The 19,891-nt window shown below is 36.2% G+C and overlaps 1 protein-coding gene across 1 annotated transcript in view; it reads left to right on the top strand.

Annotated features, from left to right (window-relative positions):
- LOC111046347 (extensin-2-like) overlaps positions 1-19,353 on the top strand; it is a 34,885-nt gene extending 15,532 nt beyond the window's left edge. Inside the window, exons 3-7 of the mRNA XM_039431898.1 lie at positions 2,794-3,044; positions 6,451-6,619; positions 13,713-13,907; positions 16,968-17,222; positions 18,836-19,353. Coding sequence (XP_039287832.1) covers positions 2,794-3,044; positions 6,451-6,619; positions 13,713-13,907; positions 16,968-17,222; positions 18,836-19,249 — 1,284 coding nt within the window. The 3' untranslated portion in view covers positions 19,250-19,353. The remainder of the gene's footprint in view (positions 1-2,793; positions 3,045-6,450; positions 6,620-13,712; positions 13,908-16,967; positions 17,223-18,835) is intronic.
- Positions 19,354-19,891: the final 538 nt, after the last annotated feature.

Here is a 19,891-nt window from a genome sequence, read left to right as displayed (position 1 = left end):
TTTTCATTTTTAAATATTCTCACAATCATAGTCTAGAAGTTCAGACGTTCTGTACTTAAATACTGAGCTAAATCCTATTCATCAAAGTATTCATCCTAATAACTTGACTTGGAAAGGAGTAAAAGTTTTTGTAAAGATTTTTGTATAAAGATTCATCTCGCCTGCATCTATCACTCAAGTTTATTCACATAACTCTTTTCTTTCCTATCTACTCCCTCCAATTCTTTCTTTCCTACTCACACTTGCTTCCTATCAATATCCTACTACTCAATACCTCATTTTGATTTCAATCGTCTATTGAAAATAGAATAAAGGTTGAAAACCTTTCTTACTTTCGATGCAGCAACTTCCTTTCTTCCTTCATTTCCAATCGTTTGCACTTTCTTGTCCGCCCTCTCAGTTCAAAATGAAGGCAGCGATTGTATTCTATTCCTTCACGCAATACTCCTCTCCATTACTGGAATCCCTTTTCTCTTTCTTCCTTTTTCACACATTCTCCCTGTATGTACTGTACTCTCCATTGTCTTCCATCACCAATCTCTCTCTCACAGTCATCTCTTAGCCAATTCTAAAGCCACTGCCTTCTTCCTCATCGAATCCCTTCGCTCTTTCTTTCTCTCTCAATTTCTTCTTTCTCTCTCACACTATCCTACTTGTTGCGTTGCTCACCTACTGCACTAGTTGCACTCGCAGTTCATGCAAATTGACCAGCAAGTGCATACATGTATCGATAATACAGTCATGTATAGGTGCATTCATGATACATGTATTATCGATACCAGATTACGAAATTGGGGTGATCCTGTTCGGCAATAGTCTTCTAATATTACCGTGGGAACCACAGGACAGGACAGGACAGTCCAACCACTCACTCCCCCAGCGCAGTGGAGGAGAAACTGGTATCCACTAAGCCCAGACCTTCGTACCGAGAATTACAACACTCCTCCCAACTTAATAGAATCTCATAATAGTAACGACTTTGTGGTCGTAACTCTACTTGTATGTGTGTGTGTGTGTGTGTGTGTATGTGTAAGTCCTTTCTGCTGTACATTTGTTTGTGTGAGTGTTGGTTGGTCAGAGGGACTTGATGAGGATCAGTGGTGGGGGAATAAGTCTTTCGATCCTAAGCCACGGGTGGTGAAAGGCCTAATTCCAGCGTCACTATAAAGCCCCATCATCCTACAGGATCACCATCAGTGCAAGTTGCGACCAAGTGCCAAGTCCATCTACCAGTCTACCTCAGCAATGGCATCCAAGGTAACTCTAATTACGTACTTCAGCTTTTCTCCTTTTCAACTGATTCATCTCAAGTGCGCTTTTCAACAGTCATTACTAAATTCACCTGTTTTTATTCGATGAGAAATTTTTCAAGATTCAAAGATTTAAATAGTCATCGCTCGGTTTTTCTTTTTCATTCTTATAATATTTGAATAATACTGAAGTGATAAATAATTATACTTATTTTCTGAGAAAGTTCTTGGAACTGCAATATTCTATTATTCAATTGTTGTGAATCTTAGCTAAATTCATTTAGGTGATAAAGATAAGCTCAGAGAGAAACTAGTATTGATTTCACAATTTTGCATCTTATTGAATTGGACATTTAAAGCTCAGTAATTAAAATACTCAATTCAAAAGTAGATTTTGAATAATTTTGAAAGTATTGAAATGTTGATATTCGAATGATTTTTATAGGAGACATTTGTCAGGAGAAAATTTCAAATAATATATGTTAAAAGAGATATTTCATCACCGTTTGAAGGAATTCGTTTCATTTGATATACAGTTTAGTACAGAAAGTTTTTCACTAAGGTGCTACAAAAAACAAGGATCATCTCTGAAAAACGATTCTATAGACATGGATCGGTAGTGTTGAAAAATTGCAGTTTTAAACGGATCATGACATTCTCATTGAGAAATTACATTTTCTAAATCTATTCATGAGTACTCCAACTTCTCAGATTGTCTCTTCAAGTGTGACAGTAAAGTTTCTTGACTCTACCTCAACCTCTATACAAAATCTGAACTTTTCAAGATTTTATTAATAGGAACATTCTCCCCGTTATTTTGATATGAAATTCTTATTCATTACGACAACCTTTAATTCTGAGGCAAGTGATATTCAAGAGAAAAACATATTTTCGCAGTTTTATAGATTTCATAAAATAAAATAGATTTTCCTTTTAACCCTCAACCCTGAAATTTTTCCAGCACTACTGGGATATCGGGGATATTCTACAACAAATTCTGTAATAAAAAACAAAGATATTGTCAAATTTCACTAAAAATGTAATAAAAACTTTAAAACAGAAAGTAGTTAACCATCATCAGCGTTGATGCGTTGGTTAACTACGTGAAACCATGGTTCTGTTTTAAAGTTTTTAATAAATTTTTAGTGAAATTTGACAATATCTTTGTTTTCTTATTATGGAGAGATTTCACAACATCACCATGAATTCTACTAATTTTATTAACCAATTCTATGTTTAAATGAGAAATTTGAGAAGGTTACAATTTTAAACGATTTGGCAAGGCTGTAATTTCTTTGAATGGAAAGGTAAGTCTCAACTTAATTTATGGAGACTATAATACTTGACTTGGTATTTTTCAAAAATATGGGAAAACTTTAGTTCAAGCCCACTATGAAGAATACTTCCATCTGCATTAATTTGTGAATATTGTTCAAAATGAATTCTTCAATAATAAGGAAAAATATTTTCTAATAAGATTGATATAATATGGTTTCCTTTGCATTCATCCATCTTTGAAATAACATTGTTTTGGTGCTGGTAGGTTATGTTTGTGGTGGCTTCAGCCTCAGTGCTGGTAGCCCTAGTCAACGCAGTGTACGTGCCTGCCGCCCCCGTCTACCACGCCGCCCCTCACGCTGCCCCCGTTTACGCCAAGCACGTGGTGGCTGAGCCTGTCTACCCCGACGCACACCCCCAGTACACTTTCGAGTACGCCGTCAAGGACGACCACACCTATGACGTCAAGAGCCAGCACGAGACCCGTGACGGAGATGTCGTCAAGGGAGTCTACAGGTGAGCAACCTCCCAAAGATGCCTGCACACAGGGACAATAGTAGCGTCCACTAGCTGTCACGGCAACACGCAATTGCAAATGCCATGCATATTTGAGTTGCGGACATTTCTAAATACAGCTATTAGCCGCCACTGATGTCCTTGTCTGCATGCAGCACACTTTATACTTGTAGTTATACATATACTTATAAACTAGTTATAGCTACTTTACTGAAAACAGTGGAGCCTTGATGTAACGATCATCGGAAACACTAGGTCCCCGTTATAACGTGTCGAAAAAATAGTGGTAATTCCCACATTCAGTGTTACGGAACACTTACTTGATCAAGTGCAGTTTTTTGAAGATTCGGGGGGACTAGAACCAAGCACGTGGACTAGAACCTTCAAAAAACTGCATTTGATCAAGTAAGAGTTCCATAACACTGAATGTGGGAACCACCACTATTCCTTCGAAGACAACACATGAAATGAGCAAGAATGTGCGTTTTTTCAGTACAATATACTAGGTTCAGAATTCCTATATAGGAATATAAAATATGCATAATGAACAAAAAGAAATAGTTTGAATGGGAATTGAATCAGCAGCCTGTAGTGAGGCCTTGTCAATTTCAGCCAGCGTAGCTGTATAATTAGTATGTTACTATGAAATGAAAATCATTAATCTGAAATCCCTCAATACCGAACGTAATTTCTACATAGTGTACTTGACACGTACAAATCGTATATAACCCCTAGTGAAATGTAGTGATGTACTCTACTGGAAATGATTAGAAGAAAAAGTAGTTGGGGAAGGAAAAGTAACAAACTTTAAAAAAAAGTGCTCTACAAAGAGTGATTCTACTGTACTTGGGAGTCTGGCTTCTAGTAATATTGGTAAAATCTCACTCAAAAAAATCATGACTTATGAGACGCATCAGGCATAACCGTATCAATTCAATTAATGAATTCAGATAAATTAACTATCATGCAATTAAACTGAAGCGGAGAAGTATTGACATAAATTCGAGATGAAGAAAACTCAATACAATCCGAGGACAAAGGAGTCAAACCCAGCTATACTGTACAGATAAAGACATAAATATAGATAAAACGTGAATAAAGAGAGATAAAACATGCCTTCCACACGTGAATAACCAGTAGTAAATAAGGTTGTCTTTGTTGGTGACCTTGGCAGTGAAAGTGCTCTGGCGTCTGGCTGTGGGTCTGTAGTCTGTAGGTCGCTGACGTTGTCAGAGTGAGTGAGAGAGCAGTTGCATCAGTTGATCTAACGGAAACTCCTCTCGCCTATTAAATAACCGCTCCTAGCGGTTTCTTATCGTTCATCTTATTTTATATTCCAACTTCGAACCACAGGAGATCTGATAAGTTCAAGTTCCAAGTTATGTCACAGACAGCCAAGATTTCAAAATAATTTTGTACAATAGCTCTCCCTAACAATGAATTGCTAAATAAATTGATTTGAACTGATTGGTTGTCAGTGTCCATATTCAAATTAATCAAGCTATGTCAAATAACATGTAAATTATTCTTTCCAATGGTGCTGGAGCATCATGATTTTATGATGCAACTTCCCATGGCAGAATTGTACACCTTGATTCAAAAAGAATACGACAACTTTGAAAATCTGTATTTAATATCAAGGAAAAATAATAAAAACTTGGGTTGTAAATCAAAATGAAGAGTATTAAAATAAGTTTTTCCTCACTAGAAAACAAGTTCACAAATGTTCAATGTGACCCCCTCCAGACACTTGAGTAATATCAATACGATACTCGAACTCGTTGCACGGCTCAGTAGCATATCGGGTGTATGTATAACATGTAAATTATTCTTTCCAATGGTGCTGGAGCATCATGATTTCATGATGCAACTTCCCATGGCAGAATTGTACACCGTGATTCAAAAAGAATACCACAACTTTGAAAATCTGTATTTAATCAAGGAAAAATAATAGAAACTTGGGTTGTAAATCAAAATGAAGAGTATTAAAATAAGTTTTTCCCCACTAGAAAACAAGTTCACAAATGTTCAATATGACCCCCTCCAGACACTTGAGTAATATCAATACGATACTTGAACTCGTTGCACGGCTCAGTAGCATATCGGGCGTTACGGTTTGTATAGCTGCTGTTATTTCTTGTTTGAGCTCCTCAATGTTAGCTGGTAGAGGCGGTCGACACACCTTATCTTCAACGTACCCCTATAAAAAAAAAAAAATCGCAGGGGATGAGGTCAGTGCTTCTTGGAGGCCAGTGATGAAGTGCTCTATCTCGAGCTGCTTGGCGGCCGATCCATTGCCTCGGATAGTTTTCATTCAAATAGGCACGGACAGATGAGTGCCAATGGGGTGGTGCTCCATCCTGCTGAAATATGGAACTAAAAAAGATTTTAGAGCTTCCTCGAATCGATGACAGATAGTGCTCCACTCTCCGTTTATTCTTTGCAGAGTTATCAATTTTCAAAGTTTGGTATTCTTTTTGAATCACGGTGTATTTAGTTTATGTCAATTTCAACTTTTAATATTGCAATTCCGTCACACTTGGAGCTCATCTTCGATTTTCTCCATTTATTCCAGTCATGACAATCTCACCATTCCACTCTCACTGTTACACTCGCGTTAATATTACAAAGTTACAGTTGGGGCATAGTTTTTGCCCCATCAATGAGGCATAGACGATCAAATAATCATTTTATTCCACTTGATGAAGCATCGAAAACAATGAATTCTATCGTATATTCTCAGAGCCTGTTTGATGAGCATATTTTCAATGTTTCGATGATGTATTATTCGACGTGAAATACATTTCTACAAAATATGATGAGGTGGTAGCATAGGGAAAAGATAGCACAAGAATATATACCATGGTATAGAGCATTTTGTGTTCCAATTTTCAATGCTTACTGAGGCCTTTAGCCCTATAGTGAGGTCCACGTTATAATGATAGTATTTGATCAACTTTGGTTTTGCTATTCTTGTCTATCATTTGACAAAACCGGTGGTACTATCCTTTTCTAGGTCCACAACGATGACAATTATGTTTTTGACAGTGTAGAAATATAATTAATTAATGCAGAGAATCGGCATCGCTATTCTTCTATCTTCATCCACTGCCATTATAAGGTGGACCGCACTATAGTAGTATTTTTTGTGAAGCTATGTGACGCTGGTAGTCTCTCATACCGTGTCGTTCTTACACTCTCAACAAAACCCAGTAATACCCCAACAAAACAGTGATAATATACAGTATTCAACAGTATCTGGCTCCAGTTATCAAAAAATAGACTTGAAATTTGAAACATAGACGATCTATACCATGGGATATCTCCTTATGCTATATTATTTTCTCTACAGTTGTAGTGAATAAATTTGATATGAATTATTCTAATTTGGAAACTGTTTTGACAGCCTTGTCGAGCCTGACGGCAGCAAGAGAACAGTCGAATACACCGCCGATGACCACAACGGATTCAACGCAGTCGTCCACAAGGAGGCAGCTGCCCACCCAGTCGCCTACGCTCCCGCCCCCAAGGTCTACGCCGCCCCCGTCATCAAATACGCACCCGCCCCCCACTACTAGAACTCCACCCTCACCAGCTACGGCACTTGACAGCTATTATATAACCACTAAGGTGAAATGCAATACTGCATTTCACAGCTAAGCTACTACGTTACTCAAGATACTCACACTTCATTATTTTATATACTATAAACTAGTATTATATACAACATATTACATAGAGAAGTTACCATTATTCAATAACTTAATAATCATCCATAGCTATAAAAGTATCTATGAATGTTCCATGAAATTCAAGAAACCGACTGTGTGTAAATATATTTTGTAAATAAAGACTGTTTCTCTATATATTGTCTCTTATCTATTCAACTCATCTTCATAATAATGGTTGTTCACGACTCTGGATGTACAGATATAATATATTATACCCAGGAATCTCCCTGATATCTTCCTTTATATTCTATATCTCTTATTATACCTTCCTTGAAATTAGTATTAATGATTTCCATAGAAATAACTAGTACAATTCTCTTCAATATACGACCGATCTTAGCTAATTATGACATTCTCAAGTGGGATTCCTTTTATATGAATTACATCTGTAGTATAGTCGCAATTGCAATTAGCTGAGTGAATCTAAAGGTTAGTTTGATATCATTAAATATTGAATACTAATAGACCTGAAGACAATCGTTTGAATTGAAGTTACTAGATCAGACTCAGGAAAATATTGTGAATAGATTACCTTATCATTATTCAGTAATGAAGCCTACTGGTATTTTCCTCTGACAAGGTATTGACTGCATATAATTAAATATTGTTAACAGTTCAATGTTATATGCAAACGCATACACTATAGTTCTTCAGCCAACTTCTACTTTCTAGCAACAGTTATGGATTTACCCAATCAGAGTACAGTAAGAGCATTAAGTCAACATCAATGTGCAATGCAGCAATGCACGTGAATATTAACGCATCGCTATTCTTCCTCTCCCTATTCTTATTGAATTCTCAATCTTGGAAAAATTTCTGATTCTCATCGAATCTGAAATTCACTGAGATCATTGTATTCTCTTCAAACTCAAATCTTCTCAAGTTCATCTTCAACACAAGGTTACTCAACAGCTACAAATCGGAAGGGAGGCCCACTAACAAAGGACAAATCATTTTGAATGAAGATAAATATAATAAAAGTTTGATAAGAAAACTAATACTCAAGATCTAACATAGTCTCAAAACATAATACTGAACCCAAGATACATCCCAATACATATATGGGTACCCAAGAATATATCATAGCAATATTAGCCCAGTCAATTAAGACTCTTGATTAGGGGACAACGAAAATACGGGTAAGCAGAATTTTTGCAGGGTGTTTATATACATTACATAGTACATAGCCTGGAACCGAAGAATCTCGATCGTTACACTACGTGCTTCTTACTGAAGATCGTTACTTCAATGGTTTCGTAAAACAAGTATATCTCGGCTCCAAATCAAGATATCGATCTGACTTGTGAGGATAAATAGATCTACAATTTGTGTTTATGACATTTCATCGTATATCTAGTGTTCAGGAAGTTTCAAAGCTAGAAAATTGGACAATTTTCACCTCATAATTTTATATTTTATCTCAAGTTTACACTGGTTCGGTTACAAGTTTCGAGCTTCAAAATGATGTTGACTATCATTAGTCAAACTATTTTGATATAAGCTTGATTGTTCAGTCAATCTGCACAATGTACGTTTTTCGCCCTCGATGAACATCTGATTAATAAGATTCACTTCAAATTTTCCACTCAATTTTGAAAGGGATGAAGTGAATTTTGTAGGCTTATTTCAATATCAAATTCACAGTAAACCCTTATTTCAAATTTCACGATTACACAAATTGCTTAATATGGAATGATTCCTACTGCCTGCTAGGAAAATTAATGCACTTTCAACTACATTACCAGTAAGTACACTATCGGGCATCTTAATTATGTCATTAAGCTGTTGAGATACTTTACACTTGCAGAGCGTCACCTGTTTAATACCCATTAGACCAAATCCGATTTACGCTCGACCTTGCTTCGGCTAATAAACCGATTTCTTGTTCACCTCCTGGCTATATAGATCGCCGATCGCCGTTAGGTAAGCCTAATAAAATCACTATTTAATCGATCAAGAGCTGGGTCAAGTTCAGCAACCATTCATGTATGTTACAATTACATTGGAAAGAGTATTAACAGAACTGGTACAAATGAGACAACGATAATGCATTATTGCATTTGGATCTTGAGTAACAAGCAATTAAATGTCAATAAAGATATTGAAAAACAACAATGATATAACTATTTTGTTCGACATATCAATTATATATTTTCCTGAAATGGATTCAATAGATTGTTTGTATAACATTGTGTTTGAAATAATCAAACTAACTATAACAAGGCTGCATCAAAAAGGGAGCTCTATTTGGAATTTTTCAATTTTTTTTTATTTTTGGTATGATACTGTAGCTTCATATCCTGATTTGATGTTTATTGAATTCTAGCGATTATTGACTACTAATTAATATTTTCAATCAGTTCTCAGTTCGGAGCATTCTTTTCACACTTGAATTTAGCATACTCACAATTCACAGTTATTGGGCTGCGACATAATTCTAGGCCACATACTCACCACATACATGATAATCATGAATGCAGTTGGAAAGGGAGAGGTGATATGCTAATGATGGTCTACTTCGTCTTGAAACATTGAAAAGATCTAGGTGGAGAGCAGCATCCTAATAGAATAACTGCTAACTGATTAGCTATCTCCTATCTATCAATAATGAAAACACCTCTACTTCAATGCTCAACGGGCAATATTGATGGATGAAGGGAGTAGGATAAAGATGAGACAATTAGTCGAAAAGGTTACAAGGAGTAAGAGAACATATTGAATCAACTACAATTATTCAACTAATAATAATTAACAAAACACTATGTCAATAAACTATTGTATAATAAGAATAATAATATCGTGTGACCTGGCTGGCTCAGGTCTGGTGTCAGAGTTTTCAGGTCGCAACTGATCAATTTCAGGGCCTCTGACATGACCTAACGACTGCTTTTTAGGCAGCCGGGACCGACGTCTTAACGTGCCCATCTAAAACAATAAACAATTGTATCCAAACAGGGGTCTCTGGGATTATATCAGTATTATTTGAAGTTCTAGGTTCTATCTACAAATTGAATGAAAACGACTTTATATACTTTATAGACTACTATACTTCGACTTCTATCCTTCTAACGACTTTACATATTTATAGATAGATTGGCTATGTTCTTCTGGATTATTCATATTATTAATAGAAAAAGGGGTAGTAGTACCCCTTGAATGAATGGGTATAATACTGTAATAAATATATTAAATCTCGATTCAGCTATCGTATGATGATGATGTAATGTTGAAAAAAAATATCTTTACATATTCGTGATCTCCTAGAAGCTTCCAATTCAATCCAATATTTTAAAAAAAATGTGATAAATCATTGAAAAAATAGAAATATCAATCAATGCATAGTTTTATTCTGATACAATTTCTTATGTATTTATATTCAAAGCTATAAGTATTGCATGTAAATTTGTAATCTAATAAGAATCTGTGTTACCTATATAATAATATTGAGTAATGTTATCTAATCATTGTCAACATTTCTGCTTCGATACATCAATAATATCAATACAGTATAATATAAACAATAAATGAATAAACCAAAATTATAAAATGATAAAAACCGAACAGGTTATTTGAAAACCTAATCCTTGAAGTGAAGATGATAATGATGAAAATTAAACGTATTCCAACTCATAACAATATAACCCACATCATAAAATAGTGCCCTTAGTCACTGCAGTGGACTTTGCAGTTACACACAGGATACAAAAGCCAGCCGACCATCAAGCCTGAGGATTGTGGAAGCCCATAAATCACCGACTGCACCATAGCAGATAGCAGATAGTAGTAGCCTAGATCGAGAACGGCAAAATCCACAGATGCAAGTCAAGTTGTTGATATTGTTACGCAAAGTGGCCGAGTGTAGGCCTACGTGATCGGAATGGAGACCAAGTATAAATTAATTACAGGCCGACCAGCGGACGCTATGCTTTGCCCTATTCACAGCGGTTCTCTTCAATCGTTCTGTCCCCAGCTAACAAACAACGTTCATTACCATGCAAGTCCAATTAGCACCTGCATCTACTCCATTTGACAGAATATATCGTATATCACTTTAATAAGTTGGCCGCCTTCTCTGCAATAAATTATTTCCAAGCTTTGAAAAATGGATGTCAAAATGATCCATTTCATTTATGATTGGATGTTAGCAAACGCACTGACTTGTCTCATGTTGTTCATGTTTATCTCCATACTAACACATATTCCTTCTTGGAAGCAGCTACATTTTCCAGATTAATTTTGTAACCAATCAATTTTTTAATTTTGTGAATTCATAATTAGAGTGACAATGTGGGTTGCTTTGTTGAAATATACTATTCAAATGAAAAATTGAAGAACAATGGATGATGTCGAAATAAAATTGCATACATTGAGGAATGAGTTGAAGAAGTGATTTTAATGATTTATTGAAAGGTAAAACCTTTTTATTCAATTTCATTCAATCTAATTCATACCACTCAACAAGTTTTTCGAAGTTGGAACGATAATTCAATACAATTTGACTTCAAAATACTTTGATTTGTCACGTTTTTGGCAAAAGATTCACTATCTTCAGATATATGTCTACATTTTTGGGAACTGCAACCACATTACAGGGAGCTATTTCAGTAGTGGTAATCATTACCATAAAATTCAGTTAGAAAATATGAGCCTTTTGAAGGTTAGTAAAAATCAATGAATACTGTTGAAGGTTACCCTTATATAAACGCAATTTAGCCGGCTTTACTGAATCGGATTATCACAAACGAATGATGACATGATAGATGCTATAACGAATGATACAAAGATCAATTTTGGAGTTTGAACTCCTATTGCGTTTTTTTCTATTCAATTGCACTTGGGAGTAAAGTGGAATTGCACTTTGTTGGTGGGATTATCCGGCTGACAGTAGTTAAATAAGTTCCAAGTGATTTCTTTTCAACATGTAAACCAAGCCCAAAAGGGTTTAGTATTAGCTTATAATCTAACCATAATAACTCCACTCCATAGGATAGACGAGTCGAGTATAGTTTGATAGGAATTTTTAGTACTTAAGTCTACTGTTGTTGGAAATCCACCCATTTCAGAAACCATTCATAATATCAACTCTGTGGAATTGGAAGCAAACATTCCCAATTTCTTTCATATTGAGAAAATAATAAAAGGTGATTCGACAATTTCATTTGCGAAACATGAGACTAAAGAATAGGCAAAAGGCAACTACCTGTCACGTAAAACGCTCCCTAACCATTAAGAAATCGCTACATACCACACATTTTTCCTCCATTTCATATAAACGCCATTGGAACCAACCAACTATACAATCTTCATCAATTTCATATGAAACTTCTCGAATTGTCCAACAATCTGATTCGAAAAAAGTGGCTAATAACGACAGACAAATCATGTGACACAAAATGCTGTCCAAGTTCCAAATTGGCTTAAGATCAGAACTATCCAACTATCTCAAATTCAATGAAAACGTACCTAATCTAACCAATAGTTCTTCCCCAATAAGAGCCTCAAACCTATCCAACAATAATAGAAAACGAATTGGAAAAAACTACCCGAATCTGTAAGCGAATCGTACCTAGCCGGTAAACAACTGGCCACGAAGAGACGTGGTGGAACAATGAGAGAAACGCACATTGAGCGGTCAACGCAGGGGAGAGACAGGTGAGTGAATATTCGCCGACCTAGACAGTTGTCACACGGGTTGAGCGATGAGGGGGGGAGGGAAGTCCAACCCGGTGACACAGAACTGGGTCAGACTAGTGACAGTGGGGGTGCACCCACCCGTTCAAGACACGCCCTATCCCGGTCTGACCATAAGGGGAGTGCAACTAGTGTAGGAGACTATCAAAAAAGTGTCGCATGCACCGCTGCCGCTTGCATCGCGATTGCAACGCGATGCAACAAAGCATAGAGGACTTGGCACTTGCAAGGCGGGGCAACCGGTTCAACCCTATGCGCTACTAGTTCTCACCAATCATCATCGGCAACATCAACCAATCATTGAGAGAATAATATTTTTTGTAATTATCATCATAATCATTACAACCGAATCAGTTCCTACTTAACTTCAATGATCATCGGCATCATCAATACTATAATTGGAAAAATGCAATAATTACTGTCATCGACATCATCATCCGTATCAAAGCTCCTCTGAATTATTATTTTATTGTGTCTTTATTTCACTGTTTATCTTATCTCTAGATAGCGAGTATGTTAACCAAAGTAATTATCCGAGCTCCTGGAATGGTTAGTAATCATAAACAACATCTCTGGGATACTTTTTGTAATTGGGCATAAAATTACAATCGCCAGCATTATGATATTAATAATTATTACCATTATCAACAATAGAATAATCATTAACAACAAAATCATCTACTCCAGCATTTAAAATTTTTGGAACTACATTGAAAGCAATCATCTTCAGAATTGTTTAAGCACGCTATTATCACCATCATCGTCATTACGAGTATTGCAGCAATACACATGTAGGTTGGAAATAATCAGCAGCTTCACCATCATTATTGGAAACACCTGACATAGTTCACTATTATGTTCATAGATGATGTTAACGATAATGATATTGATGTTGATAATATGATGGTAATCATCATCATTGTCGTTATCTTCATCATCAGCAGCAGCACACCATACAGTTTCAAGTCAACATCATCATTATCATTACCTAGTTGACATAATCTAGATCAGCAGTAGTAGGGGTAGAGGAGTACAACAGTAGCAGCAATAGCACTATCACGGCCTTCAGCATTATCATCATCATCTCTCTCTTCGCAGCCTCGACGACATCCCAGCCTGTGTAGGCTACTGTATCACCAACACGGGACAAACTCCACCCAGTATTTGCTCTCGACAGTGAAAGGCCTATTCGCTAAGGGGTCACACCATCCATATGGATGTACACACATCCTTTTTCTATGGCTAGTCGACCTCCCCGCCCCATATGGTAGATCACCACCTCCTTCGCAAGCCCCTTTGTCGGCTACGAGAAGATGTTCGCAACTATTTAAACCGACCACGGATAAGCAGCGGACATCATTCGAGCTCAGCTCTTCCTACAGTTAGCAGCGTTTTATTAGTGCTAGTAATCACACACCTTGACAACATGATCGCGTTAAAGGTGAGTGTAATACATTCAATCCTAACCTAGAATTACCACAACAGTGCTACAACAATCGAAAAGTATATAGGGAAATTGCGTGTGAAAAGTGTTATTTTATCTTCGAGCAGTGGTTTTCATCTGAGGTCGAGTTTTCCTCCAAATTCTGAGTGTCATTTTATCTTCGAGAAGTGGTTTTCATTTGAGGTCGAGTTTTCCTTCGAATTCTGAGGCCTTATTCATCAATATATAGAAGCCAGAAAGAATACAGAGAAAAGGCTCCCCCTCATTCGACGTTGATAGTGGAACGTGCTAATGAATAGTTTCATGTCTAATGTGAGGAAGACCCTTCCTTTCCTGCACAACAGGACTTGTCATTTTATTCCTTTCCTGCACAACAGGACTTGTCATTTTATTCCTTTCCTGCACAACAGGACTTGTCATTTTATTCGTGGTGCTTCTTCTACGACTTTGGATATCAAGACCCCTATTAACATGCAACAGTTATACACTGTATAATGTTTTTTTTTTCAATTCTCATAGATGAAATTTCTCCGAGGACGTCGATTACTTTATTCGAAAGGGTGAAAAGTTTTTTAAATTCTGAGAAAATCGGGAAACGTGTTTTTAAAATTGTGAATGGGGTTTGCAGTGAATCCAGCCCCTGTGGTAGTTGACAGGGAAGTTTCAAGTAGTCATTTAATATAACAGACTGAATAACTAGGAGGATCAAATATTAATTGTCGTCATTAATCAAAGAAAGAACTTGACGAGTGGAAGAAACTTATTTCAATCATTCATATTAGGATGCATTTACCAAGCTCATTTGTGAGTTTTTACATAAATTAGCTATGGTGAAACCAAAAATATTGTTTAAAGACATTTCAGTTACTTTTCAAAATAAGTTATTTCAATTTTACACAATCTAATCCAATATAAAAATCCATAGGATTCTTTTCTTACAAACATAACAGAAATGCCTCTTTTTCAGTCACATTTTTTCAAATAACCACGTCCCATGTAATAAGTCCCCGCAAGATACATTTACAGTAGATCACTACAGAAATAACCAATCTACATAAAAGGAAATAATCAGAAAGAATAAAATAGTATCCATAAAGCCTATGAACTAGAATTATTATTAATGAAATTGAGTTGTAATTTATGATGTGATAACAGAAAAGAATTTGTGATAGTTATAGAATTTATGAGTTCTTCAAAAAACGCAATTCATGTAATCGGCAAACAGTTCGGAATAAATATAATAAGCAGTTGGAGGGTATTCAGTTTAATAATTGATAATACATGCCGGTATCCATGAGCACAATACATAAGTTATGTAGCCGCTGTTTAAACCAGTCGTGTAATTGCATGTTGCTACTGCAATTTTCAATTTGACTCAAATTTATTGCAGCCTAACTGCACCTTAGCATGAAGTATATGAGCTGCACTTAAAGCCTCTGCTCACATAATTACACTTTCATTTAATGCTCAATTTATAAATTTATAGCATCATACACCTCAGATGACCGTACGTACGAGATTGATATATACCAAACATGGATTAGTGCAGGTTTTTATTCAATCATTTCAATTTTCCATTGACGTTAGAGGATAAAATAATAGTTGTTTTCGTTATTTTCAAAATACGTAATATGATTGGTTGAAGAATTACAGTTTCTATTTAGAAAAATATTTTACCTGTAATTGATTTTCCATAGAATAATAACAATGAAGTATTACAGGCAAGCAGCACTTTACAGCATCCTTTACAGGACCTTACAGCATTCGAAACATTCATTTTAAAAAAATTCTAATTCAAAACTATTATTGAGAATTATAAATCAAACGAAATTTCAAATTAGTGCAATTATTGAACAGTTTTTTTGAACATAGACCTATTTTCTTATATATTTCAAGTTTTTGATTTATAAATCCATTGAGGTCTGAAAAGTACCAAACGCAGAAAAACAAAATCAAAATTACCAACATATTGTAATGGCTGTATAATTTCAATGACCAGAATCGAATGTCACGTTTGTTTAATTAGCATTGTCACTTGCCAAGTTCAATGTGAGTCAACAAGGCTGGAAAGAGCTCCCTATTTAAAAGATGCTCTTGTTGTTCTACTATTTGAAACACTTGTAAAGATGTTTTCAATGTTCGAACCAAATAGGGAGCATTATATAGCATTTGTTTTAATTAGAGAACCAATTAGAAGGTCAATTCAACACTTTAGCTCCACGTCCTTATAAGAATCACAGCCCGTTCGTGACAGCCCGTTTACATGGTGTTTGACAGTGAATAAATTCAATTGAACTGATTCAATTAAAGTTAGATCCTCTCATTCTGTTAGCAATGATATGATGTAATAGCTACAGTTTCTTCCATGATTCATAATATTTTTCCATTTCCTGTACATAAGTACAGAAAAAAAACTGGAAGGATTGCAATTTCTCCAAACATTTCCATTCATTTAAATACATTTTTCCTTATATCGACTTATTATAGAACTACTATCTATGTTAACCTATGTATAATACAATTATCATCTGACAAATCGCTCGACATCAAACCCAATATTATCGATTTTTATATTTCATCAAAATATAAACAGTAGAAAAGGAAATTAGATATCAAACCTTCATTTCAGTTCTAACCATTGGAAGAAAAAATTTTGCCAATTTAGGAACAATTTCGCCAATTCAGGAACAATTTAGGCCATTGGAAGTTCAATTTACTAAGCTCGGTTGCGCAAAAACCTGTTAAATTTCAACAGTGATTGAATGTCATGACAACCAATCAGACAACCCTTCTTTTCAAGAAAGCCTCCTCTGATTGACTTTCGTAATATTCAATCATTTTAGAAATTTAACAGGCTTTTGTGCAATAGGGCCCTATTGATTTTATTTGGAATCTTTGATCATCTTCTTCGTTTTTAAAGTGATCATGATAGAAATTGAGCAGACTCTTGTGCAACCGGTTCCAAAAACCATTTGATTCTTTTTAGATAATCTTCTTAATTTTTAAATTGATTTTATTTTTCTCATGGGAATAATAAAAATGATTTATTGTTTTCAGGCAGCAGTGCTCTGCTTAGCAGCCGCCACGGCTCAGGCTGTGTACAGTGCCGCCCCCGCCGCAGTCAGCTATGCATACACAGCACCCAAGGTGGCTTATGCCGCCCCCGTCCCAGTGGCCAAATACGCCTATGCCGCCCCCGTCCCAGTGGCCAAGTACGCCTACGCCGCCCCCGCCCCCGTTGTACACTACACCGCCCCCGTCGCCAAAGTAGCCTACGCACCAACATACCACTACGCCGCTGCACCAGTCAAGGTGCAATGACTCATTCATTTCGTTACTTCATTTATATTTTCATTAATTAATTAATCAAACTAATAATCAATCGCTTGATTTAGTCATTCATATATTGATCTATCAATTAATTAATCTACTTACTTTGTCAGAGTTGATTTTCTTGGTTTGTTGGCCAAACCATCAATTCTATTTCTTCAATGTGCCAGAATTACAAGAATTATAAAAAACGAAAAATGGACAAGGAAAAGCTTCTCTTCTCTTTTGTCATGCTAGACTCTATTTTGTTTTTCTTTATATGTATATTTTATGAGTGTGAAAATAAATTTGAATTTGAAATGAATTTGAGGAATCCACAGAAGGATTCCAAATGGAACCACTACAATTTTTCGAGCCATTGATTTGCTCGAGGATACGTAAATAAGAATAATTGCTGATTTCCATTCCACGTAAACTGATAATTCTTAGAAATAATTATTCCAATTTTTTTCTGTTTCCAACATATTTATAACAGCAACATCCAAGATGAACATTGAAAAATAAAATCAGCGAAAATATTGAAAAATGAGTGTGTGAAGAAGTCATCGATACATACCTGCCTATTCAAATTTCAAATCATCATAAATGACTAGAGAAACATAATTAGAATAACATTCTACGATTAGCTGTAGGACGCGTAACAAGAAAGCTACAAAGCTACTATCCAACAAGAGAAACCACGTCCAATACTAGTGTATTAGTTCATATTAATAATTCTCAATATGAAAATTCAATGACATTCTCTATTGTTGTGGAGTCAGATATTGAAACAGAATATAAAACAAATGGAAATTATTGTCAAAACCAGTAATATATTAGAAAACCCCAAATTGTTTTAAGAATGTAAGAAAACAGATCGAACAAAATAGTTATTTGTGCAACTAGTGCGCAAAGTGACAGTTTGCTGCACCGAAAGAAACGTTTACGCCCGAGCCGTAGGCGAGGGCGGAATGGCTTCTTGAGTGCAGCAGAGGAACTTTGCGCACGTATTTCACATTAAGTTTTTCCTACAGTTACCATTGAATATGAAAAGTGGGTAATTATGGGTAAAATTGCCTGAAATCCATCAAATAACTTAGTAGTGTTTGAATGGCGAGGCGGCTGTGTGTTGTGTGCTGTGGTGGCACTGTGCTGTTGCTGTCCTCGTTATAATATATAATAGTAATAATTAGCGCGTTGTGCTTCGTTGCACCTCTGCTCACTATAGCAGCCCAGTCACTGTTACCAACTTCATTTTGATTTTGCTGCACTGTTGCTCCATATAACCTACTAAGCATTTTGCGTTGCCATGTTGCAAATCTGGAGTGCAGAAAAATTTTTCCCGCACTAGAGCGGAAAAGTGATTCTTTGCGTTCTGTAATCAGTGCAGCAATGGCCACTTTTCAACGTAACTGTAGGAAAATATTATTACTATTGTTGATATTAAAGACAAATGTACAAATATATCATAAAAATATCCATCTATACCCTGTTCCTGGTCATTACTGGACATTTTAATATTAATTGATAACGAAGTGCTTTAGTTTCGATCTCTGCTATACAGTTTAGCATGCTATGCACAGTACAGTGTTGACTGTTGACGTTTGTCGCTTCAGGTTGCTGCACCGGTTGCCTACGCTGCCCCTGTCGCCGCCAAGGTGGAGGAGTTCGACCCGCACCCACAGTACGCGTTCGAGTACAAGATCGAAGACACCCACACCGGAGACATCAAAGAGCAGTCGGAGCACCGCGACGGCGACGTCGTCACAGGCAGCTACTCCCTCGTCGAGCCCGACGGCAGCAAGAGGACAGTCGAGTACACCGCCGACCCTCACAACGGATTCAACGCCGTCGTCCACAAGGAGCCCGGTGCACACCCCGTTCCCGCCCCCGTCGTCAAGTACGCTCCCGCCCCCGTGCTCAAGTACACCGCCCCCGTCGTCAAGTACGCAGCTGCCCCCGTCGTCAAGTACGCAGCTGCCCCCGTCGTCAAGTACGCCGCCGCCCCCGCCTACTCAGTATACCACTAATTGTAATTAAAACAGTGCCCACACTTTTTGCTCACCGTTCCAAATACATTGACTGTAAATATAAATTATTGTAATGTTTGATAAATAAATTTTGTAAGCTAAGATTTATTTGTTCTTGATTTGCATTGTCTACAACCAATTCAATAGTTATTGATGATGGGCTGTTGATTATAAGAATGTTATTGTTGTTGAGTTGTTGATTATAAGAGCTATTTGTAGTTGATTTCCATTACCAACCAACTCAATACATTTTAATATTTTTCACATGCTATACAACAGTAAGCATTGACGATAGTCATGTACATTAAAAACATAAACATTATAGCATTCATATAGAAATTTAGACTTCCAACAAAAATGCATATTTGGATGGATAGATTCATCTGGAACATTTTTATTTATTATTTATTCATTTGAAAATATACATATTTGAGGGCACCAGGAACTAAATCTCATTATTGCCCTAAAACGCACATTGAGCATTCCATTTGAAAAACAATACATGAAAATGAAAATAAAATAACTGATATACTATTGAGTTTTAGAGAAAAAACTAAAAACAAGATACAAAAAAAGAGTTGCAGAACTTGCAAATATGAAACTTTTAGTACCAGATAAAAGAAAATGAAAGAAGTATGTAAC

Source organism: Nilaparvata lugens, chromosome 7, assembly GCF_014356525.2.
Source record: "Nilaparvata lugens isolate BPH chromosome 7, ASM1435652v1, whole genome shotgun sequence".
Taxonomy (NCBI): Eukaryota; Metazoa; Arthropoda; class Insecta; order Hemiptera; family Delphacidae; genus Nilaparvata; species Nilaparvata lugens.
This window is presented reverse-complemented; position numbering and strand designations above follow the sequence as displayed.